The sequence below is a fragment of the Prunus dulcis genome, chromosome 7, assembly GCF_902201215.1.
Source record: "Prunus dulcis chromosome 7, ALMONDv2, whole genome shotgun sequence".
Classification (NCBI taxonomy): Eukaryota; Viridiplantae; Streptophyta; class Magnoliopsida; order Rosales; family Rosaceae; genus Prunus; species Prunus dulcis.
Window position 1 is genome coordinate 10,308,830 of NC_047656.1, and position 8,741 is coordinate 10,317,570.

At 38.6% G+C, this 8,741-nt stretch overlaps 1 protein-coding gene across 1 annotated transcript; it reads left to right on the forward strand.

Moving 5' to 3' along the window:
* Positions 1–6,081: 6,081 nt before the first annotated feature.
* Positions 6,082–8,391, forward strand: LOC117633546 (ORC ubiquitin ligase 1-like). Its single transcript, XM_034367187.1, has one exon. The coding sequence runs from the start codon at positions 6,755–6,757 to the stop codon at positions 8,009–8,011; it is 1,257 nt and encodes a 418-aa protein (XP_034223078.1). The 5' UTR covers positions 6,082–6,754; the 3' UTR covers positions 8,012–8,391.
* The last annotated feature ends 350 nt before the right edge of the window (positions 8,392–8,741 follow it).

Genomic DNA, 8,741 nt, shown 5'->3' on the forward strand with positions numbered 1-8,741 from the left:
TCAATCAGGATGACTTTATTAAACTTTTGAAATAAAAATAAACTCTTCTTTATATTAGAAGAAGTCTCAAGCTTGGTTGATCAAAATTAATCTAGTTATTCGTTTTTAATACTAACTCAACATATTTATTTTGTCTAAGTGGATCGTGTTAAATATGAATTCGAATTAAGTAATGGAAAACTCAAACCATAAAACAATGTGTGAGATAATACATCAAATTACAAGTTTTCACCCCTAGTTATAGTAGGTCTTCGATGTATTTATTTGTTTATTTTAATATGACAGTATTCAAACTAAAAACATGATTGAATAATTGTGATTGATATTATATTGGGTTATTCATTTTATTAGTCCCTGAATTTAGACTCGATTTGCATTTGAGTCCCTCAATTTTCAAAATTGTTCCTGTGGTCCTTCAACTTTAGTTTTGTTAGGACAAATGGTCTTGTCGTCAATTTTATTAACTTTTCTATTAAATGCAGGGCTAAAATTATTTTTTTAATTTTTTTAATTTAAAATTAATTAAAAAGAAAAAAAAATTCAAGTTTTTAGGAATAAGAACTAATTTTTAATTTTTAGTTTGACTCAGGATATGAATAAGATTTTTAAATTTTTAGTTTTAAATTTTAAATTTTATTTTTTGGGTGAAAGGAATATTCAGAAATTAAAAATTAAAAATAATACAAAAATACCATTTTATCCCTGCATTTAACAGAAAAAAAGTTAACAAAATTGACGGAATGACCATTTGTCCTAACGAAACTAAAGTTAAAAGACCACGGGAATGATTAAATTGAGGGACTCAAATAAAAATCAGGTCTAAGTTCAGAGACTAATAAAACAAATAACCCATATTATATTTCTCCAAAATGAGGATATATATATACAAGTACAAGTTGACTTTTCCTACAAAGAAAAGTAATTAGCTAATTATAAGGAACCCTAACTAGGTAATGATTCTAATTAGGTAACGTGAATTACACCAGGAAATCACGGATCACAGGATCCCTCATGCCAACAGTCCCCCTCAAGTTGGAGAATAGATATCTTCTATGTCTAATTTGTCAAGTGAGTCATGAAAAACCTTTGCAGATACTGCATGCGTTAAGATATCTGACAGCTGTTCTTCTGACTCTTCAAATGGTATATCGATTAGCTTATCCACCAACTTCTCCTTGATGTAATGCATATCCACTTCAACATGCTTAGTTCTATCATGTTGAACTGGATTATTTGCTATCTCTCTCACAGCTTGGTTGTCACAATAAAGTTCCATGACTTTCTTTGGTGAAAAATCAATTTCGGACAGGAGTATCCTTAGCCAAATAAGCTCACAAACTTCATATGATATGCCCCTGTATTCTGCCTCGGCTCAAGATCAAGCCACTACATTCTGCTTCTTACTTCACCATGTAACCAAATTACCCCTAATGAAAGTGAGGTAACCTAATGTAGAACTTCGATTCCCAGAAAATACTTCAAAGCCCCTTCCTTCATCTCAAACTTTGATGCTAAGTACTTTTGTAATTTACCCATTTCAACAACACCATGACCAATAACTACCATATCATCGACATAAATTATCAGCAAAGTAATCTTACCATTCTTACGTTTGATAAATAGGATATGATCCAAGTTACCTTGATGATATCCATACTTCTCCATTGTTTCAGTGAATCACCTAAACCATGCTCGCGGAGACTACTTCAATCCATAAAGGGGCTTTCGAAACCTACACAACTTCCCATTGTTATAAGACAACCCATAACCATGTGGTATGTCCATGTACACTTCTTCTTCTAACTCTCCATGCAGAAAGGCATTCTTCACATTGAATTGCTTGAGAGGCCAATCTAAATTAGCTGTTAAGGACAATAACTCACATCGTATTCATGTTTGCCACCGGTGCAAACGTATCCTGATAATCAACTTCATACGTCTGCGTATACCATTTGGCCACAAGTCTTGCTTTATATTTGTTTATTGTGTCATCAACTTTGCGCTTAACTGCGTACACCCATCGATCCAACAGGTTTCTTTCCTTCAATTTGCGGAACTACCTCTCATGTTCCATTCTTCTGTAAGGCCTCCATATCCACATTCATAGCTTCCACCCATTTTGGGTCTTGCAAAGCTTCTTCCAATCTATTAGAAATTTTAATTCCTTCCATCTGACTGACAAATGCTTTAGCTTGAGGAGACAATATGTGTGTGGAGACATAACCATCAATGACAAATTTCACCTTGCCTTCTGGTGAGAATCTGTCTTGTGGTATTCCCCTGTTTGCTAGTGCGGATAATTTTTTCACAATTTCAAAAATATTTTTAGAAGTACTAGGATCTGAAGGAAGGAAGTTTAGTAGAGCATGAACAGGTATGGACAAGAGAGAGGGTCGCTGCTTTCCAATTCGGGATTGCTGATGTCCAGTTCAACTAGACTATTCGGCTCGGCTCGACCAATCGGTAGCCTGCTTCCAACAGCCACTTGGCTCAACTCGGCTAAGCTGAGCGGCTTGAATTCCAATGCACTATTTTGTGCTTCTTTCCATCGTATTTCTATCTCAAACCAATTATGTGCTTCTTTTACTGGATTCACCCCCTGAAGGACATGATTGGGCATGTCTGACAGAAAAAACACATTGTTCTCCATAAACGTAACATCCATAGTAACATAAAAGCTGGGATTAAAGGGATGGTAATACCGATAACTTTTTTGTTGAGGTGCAAAACCCACAAAGACAGAGCGGAAGGCACACGGATCCAACTTGGTTTGGTGAGATTTATTGAGATGGACATACGCCACACGACCAAAAAGGCGCGGAGTGAGATTAAGATGAGAACAAATAGGAACATGAGCAGCCAATGTCTGAAGTGGTGTTTTAAAAAAGAAAACATGAAAAGGCTGACGATTAAGAAGGTAGATAGCATACTGAATAGCTATGGTCCAAATGGTTTGGGGAACACGCCCCACAATAAGGAGAACTCGGGCAGTCTCAAGAATATGGCGATTTTTGCATTCAGCCACACCATTCTGTTATGGGGTCTGCAGACACGTAGTTTCATGGAGAATACATTTTTCATTGAAAAAGTCTGCGAGCGTGTGGTTAACAAATTCCGCTCCATTATCTAAACGAACCACTTTAATCGAACAAGAATATTATGTTTGAATCATCTCGTAAAAAATATTGAATAAAGAACCAACTTCACTTTTATGTTTCATAACATAAAGCCAAGTTAACCGAGTACAATCATCAATGAAGATCATAATCCATCGAACACCAAAGACAGTAGTAATCGGAGATAGATCCCAAACATCTGAATGGATTAAATCAAAAGGAGATATGCTTTTATTCAAACTAGGTGGATAAAAAGTTCGGTGACTTTTTGCAAGAATACAAGTCTCACACTGAAAATCAGAAATTTTTACTCCACTAAATAGAGATGGAGTCAAAGACTGCAAATAACCAAAGGAAACATGACCCAACCACGGAAGCCATAAGAAAATCTGCTTCTCACTGACAACGCCCGAACCTGATAAACACAATCCGATGCAATGTTATTCACATAGTAAAGCCCCTCCTCTCTTAGTACCATGCCCAATGATCTCCCTGGTCTGAACATCCTAAAGCAAACAAAAAGATAAGAACATGAGCACGCAGCAATCTAACTGTCCGGTAACTTTCCCAACATATAATAAATAATGGGACAAAGTAGGAACAAACAAAGTTTTATAAAAGAGAGGGCAGGAGTAAGTGTGATGGAACCAGCCCCAGTAACTGAGTTAGATTCGCCGTTGGCAATAACCACACTTGTTTTGGTAGGAGCAGTCATAGAATTAAAAAAGGATTTATCATAGGTCATATAATCAGAAGCACCTGAATAGATAATCCAACATGTATCTCATTAGTCGAAAAGCACCAAAGTTTTTCCCTAGTTACGTTCGCAGTCAACTAAATGGATAACTAAGAGAGAACAGTAAGAGAATCATCAACTAAAGGAGCTGTCGTGGGCGAGGGTGAGACACCCGAGGTAGCACTAGAGACCGGGCAAACGGAAGACTGGCCAGTTGCAGCGACAACAGCTACATCGCTCCCGCCATTTTTTTTTCCTTCACATGAGCTGCCTTTCATTGCTTTTGGCGTTCAAGGAACCACTCCGAAAACCCATTCTTATGAAACACGTGGCCTTTGTATGACGGTTCCCATTACAGTAAGTGCAATGCATGTTTTCTTTTTCCTCAGGGGTTGGACGGGGAAAAGAAAAGCTAGCAATAGGGGCTTTCGAAACCATGAGAGCAGAGGATTCAGTCTTTCCATCCTTCTTGAGCATCATCTCCCGGCGTTGGGCCTTTTTAAGAACAAAAGCAAACGACTCCTCTAATTTTGGCAATAGACTCAACCTCATCAATATCCTCTAATTTTATCAAACTCATCATCTAAACCTGCAAGAAAATCATAAATACGGTCTTTCTGTATCTCAACCTGTCGAATCTTCACATCATCGGGGCACTTCATGTTGATTGGATGACGACGGTCTAGTTCCAACCAAACACTCTTGAGCTTAGCAAAGTATGATGCAATATCACGACCTCTTTGAATAATACGGGTTGCTTTACACCGTAATTCATAAAATCTGCTACTCATCAGACGTGTGATAATAAATCTAGGTTGTACTCTCCCAAACATCTTTAAATGTTGGTAGATCTAAGAACAATTCTACGAAATCAGGTTCCATGATTTTTATCAACCATCCTTTAACAATGACTTCCTCAATACATCACGAATCAAAGTCGGCCTCCACTTGAGCCACCTTCCTTGTCAAATAACTATTTTTCCATGTCCTAACACATGAAGCAACATCATCTTCAACAAAGTGTTATAGTTCTTTCCATTCAACAGTATGGTGAATGGGGAAGCGGAAGTATCATTGCGAAGTGTAACAATTGGTTGTGCAATGTCAAGATTTTTGCAGGTTTCTGAAGCACTGGATTTTGCTACTATGGTGGAGTTGTCTGGGGTATCTTCGAAAGCCATGGAGGAGAGAGAACAAGTTTGGATGGGTTGGTGTTGTAGGAGTCTTTTGCCGCACTAGGTTTGTGATGACAAGGGCTTAGCCGCTGTTTTACGGTAGCTAGGTCTTTTTTTTTCTTTTTTTTTCTTTTTTCTATTTAGCGCTAGAGGATGCCGATGAATAAGGTTTGTATTTTTTGTTTGTGAGACCGGGGTTAACCGGCTCTGATACTAACTCAAACTAAGGACAGAATATTATATTTCTCCAAGATGAGGATATATATACAAGTACAAGTTGACTTTCCCTACAAGGAATCCTAACTAGGTAATGAGTCTAATTAGGTAACGTGAATTACACCAAGAAATTAGGGATCACGGGATCCCTGAATTATGGCTCACGCCAACAACACTAACTAAATGATGTCGTTTGAACAATTCGATTGAATACATAAAAGTGGATATAGTTAGTTGTATTGATGCTATTATACATATAAGGCGGCTATGTACAATGTTGTCTTTCATGGATGAAAGTATATTTTATTATCATATAAAAGCATTTTCATCTCGATCAACTTCCATTAAGAAAAATTTATAGTTCCGCCACTATTGTGGTGAATATCGCATTTTTTAATTCAGCTTGTAGAAATGGAAACAAAGTATGTCCCAACTTTAGTTTAGGTAAGTCCATTCTAATACCCTCCATTCCAAAATTACATATTACAACCACACAATGAACTTCCATAAGAATATATGTCCCACTTCCATCATCCAACATGACCCAAGAGCTTAAAATCTCAGTCGTCCCACTCTCAGTCATCCCACACTCATATCCGTAGGACCCAAAAACTAGTTTACATGGCATGAGGTGATGAGACATGATCCCATGTATCTAAGATGTTCCAAAGCCAGTTGAAAGTTCAATTACACGTCACTTTCCAGTTCTGCAAACAAGAAACCACCTGCCTGGTGAAAACTCACTCTGAGCCACTAGATGTGTGGTAAAAGCTGGTCCACAGACTTCATCACTGCCGTTGATCACAATCATCATCCTCCAAACAAGGCCTTACCTCCTAAACGCCAACGCAAAGGATCATCTCTCTGTCTTTCTCTCTCTCCTACCCTGTCCTAAATTCATTGCACACACTCATCAATCTATCTCTACCCATTCTCCCTCTTCCTCTTGGGTGGACTAGATCGCTAATCAGAGAAGAGAGGGTTATCCATGGCGAGTCGACTCGGGCCAGACTCAGCTCACTCCTGCTTCAGCTTTAACTGACCATCAACGGCGTTTCATCACGACCCAGGTGTTCAATTTTCGTTTTTCTTTTTCCATTTATCGGCTTCTGAAACCCTAATTACAATCTAGAAACTGATATCATGGAACCATTGCCTCCAAGTCACCATCTTGATGACCTAAACTCAGCTTTGACTTGCTGATTTCTGTGTTTTGGATGAAGTTTCCGATTTGGGTTTACTCCAATTAGGGTTTTTTTTCCCATATTGGTTTCTTCAATTTTGTGGCTGTTTATGGGTTTTTTATGGGAGTTCGTTCATATTTGTAATCAAGAATAGGGTTTTTGATTTGGGGTTTTGGACTTTGCACCAAATGAGGATTTGTTGTTCAATTTTGGTATTTTTTATGGTTCTGTGATGTGGGTTTCTTCAATTTTGTGATGAAGCTAGGGTTTTTTATCTGGGTTTGTTAGATTTGTGATAAAGTAATAAGCGTCTTGGGTCAATTTGTGATGGGCGAGGAGACATCTGACGCAATGAACCTTGACCTGAATCTGGGTCCTGGTCCCGAGCCAGCATCCGCGTCGAATGAGCCTGTAAATTTGGATGCTTGGATTGAAGCACCTATCCACAGAATTGCGGAACCTGTGGGTATTAGGGCCCGACATTGGAGATGGGCGCACCCTGAAGGGCAAAACATTTCCATGGAGTTGAATCAATTGATGGTCAACTCTGGTAATTCAAGTACATTACAAGCAGGTGAGGGTAGTGTTACCGCAGAAGAAAGAACAAGCGACGTGCCCAAAATGTGTGAAAATAACAATGGGGTTTCAGAAAATGAGACTTCAGACAATAAGGATGATGTTGAAAAGGGTAGCGGCAATGATGGGAGTTTTTTCGATTGTAATATTTGTTTGGACTTGGCTAGGGACCCTGTTGTAACTTGTTGTGGTCATTTGTTTTGTTGGCCATGCCTTTACCGATGGTTACATGTGCATTCAGATGCAAAGGAGTGTCCAGTTTGTAAGGGAGAGGTAACTATCAAGAATGTGACCCCAATTTATGGTCATGGGAACACTATGCGTGAGCCAGATGACGACTCAAAGATCCCTCTTAGGCCTCAAGCGCGGCGGGTTGAAAGTCTGAGACAAACCATTCAGAGGAGTGCACTTAATTTTCCAGTTGAGGAGATGATTCGCCGTCTAGGAAATAGATTTGATTTGACTCGGGATATTGTTCAGCCACTGGAGCCTGAGAATGCCCGGGAAACAGCAGAAAGAACTAGTACTTTGTTAAATAGGATTCTGACATCTCGAGGACTGCGCAGAGAACAAAATCCAGTGGCACTTGCAGATGATGTTGTGGATTTAACACAAGGCAGCATGACTGGCCTTGAAACAGGAGAAAACCGCCGGCTTCAGTTATTGCAACTTCGAAGATCACAATCTCATAGAGCAGCATTTTCTTCTTTCTCGTCTGCATTGAGTTCTGCTGAAAGGTTAGTTGAGGCATATTTCCGCAGCCATCCAACATCGACAGGTAGAAATCAAGAGCAGCAGCAGCAGCAGCCTGCACCAGTTGATGATAGAGATTCTTTCTCAAGTATTGCAGCTGTTATAAATTCAGAGAGTCAACTGGACACAGCTGTGGAAATTGATTCCATGGTTTCCCTCTCAACTTCATCTTCGAGAAGAAGAAATGATGCGTCAAGGGTTTCAGACATGGACAGTGGAGATTCTCGTGCCCCCCGAAGGAGAAGATTGAACTGAAAGCATCTTCTTCACTTCACCAACAGTATCTTATATGTGCTCTTTGACTTTTATTTTATTACCCCTTCCCCTCCTAAGTGCCTTTGTATTACTTCTTCCCAGTTTACTCTCTAGGAAGTATTCACCTTTTGCCACAACCTTTGTCGTTTCATTTTGATGAGGTGATTATGGAACTTCCTTATCTATCTGCATGAATTATTTGGTTTTAATTTTCAATATAATGATCCTCCCTTAACCTATAAAGGATCTTAGGCTTCCAATTTGCATGGCAAATCAGAGTTGTACTACTAGTAGACTGGTTTCATAGTTCTCACTGTAAATAAACTCATGAACTTCTTATGCCAGCGTTCATTTGCTGTAATTCTCTAGAATATTTAAAATCTTTTTTTTCTGTTAATCCTTTTGTTCTATTGGATATCAAGGCATCATATAAAACCTCCTTGCTTGCTATATGCCCATCAAGTTGATTCAGTGGTGGAAAACTTGTTCTGTAGTTGCTCATAAGATGGTACATAACTTTTGTACCTATGATCGTGTGTAACTTGAAGAACTGGTTAAGCTTTTAATATGTTGAATATGCATAAACTTGTCGAACAAATCCCTCAACATTGAAATGACCTGAAGTCATTAACTCAATTTTTTTTCTATTCAAAAAAAAAAAATTCTAATGTATTTGCGTCTGTACCCGGTGTTCTCATTCCATTCTCGGTATCTTGTTTGATTCTGTCAG

Coding starts and splice junctions, on each gene's coding strand:
- LOC117633546 (XM_034367187.1), top strand. CDS start 6,755: ATGGGCGAGGAGACATCTGACGCAATGAACCTTGACCTGAATCTGGGT.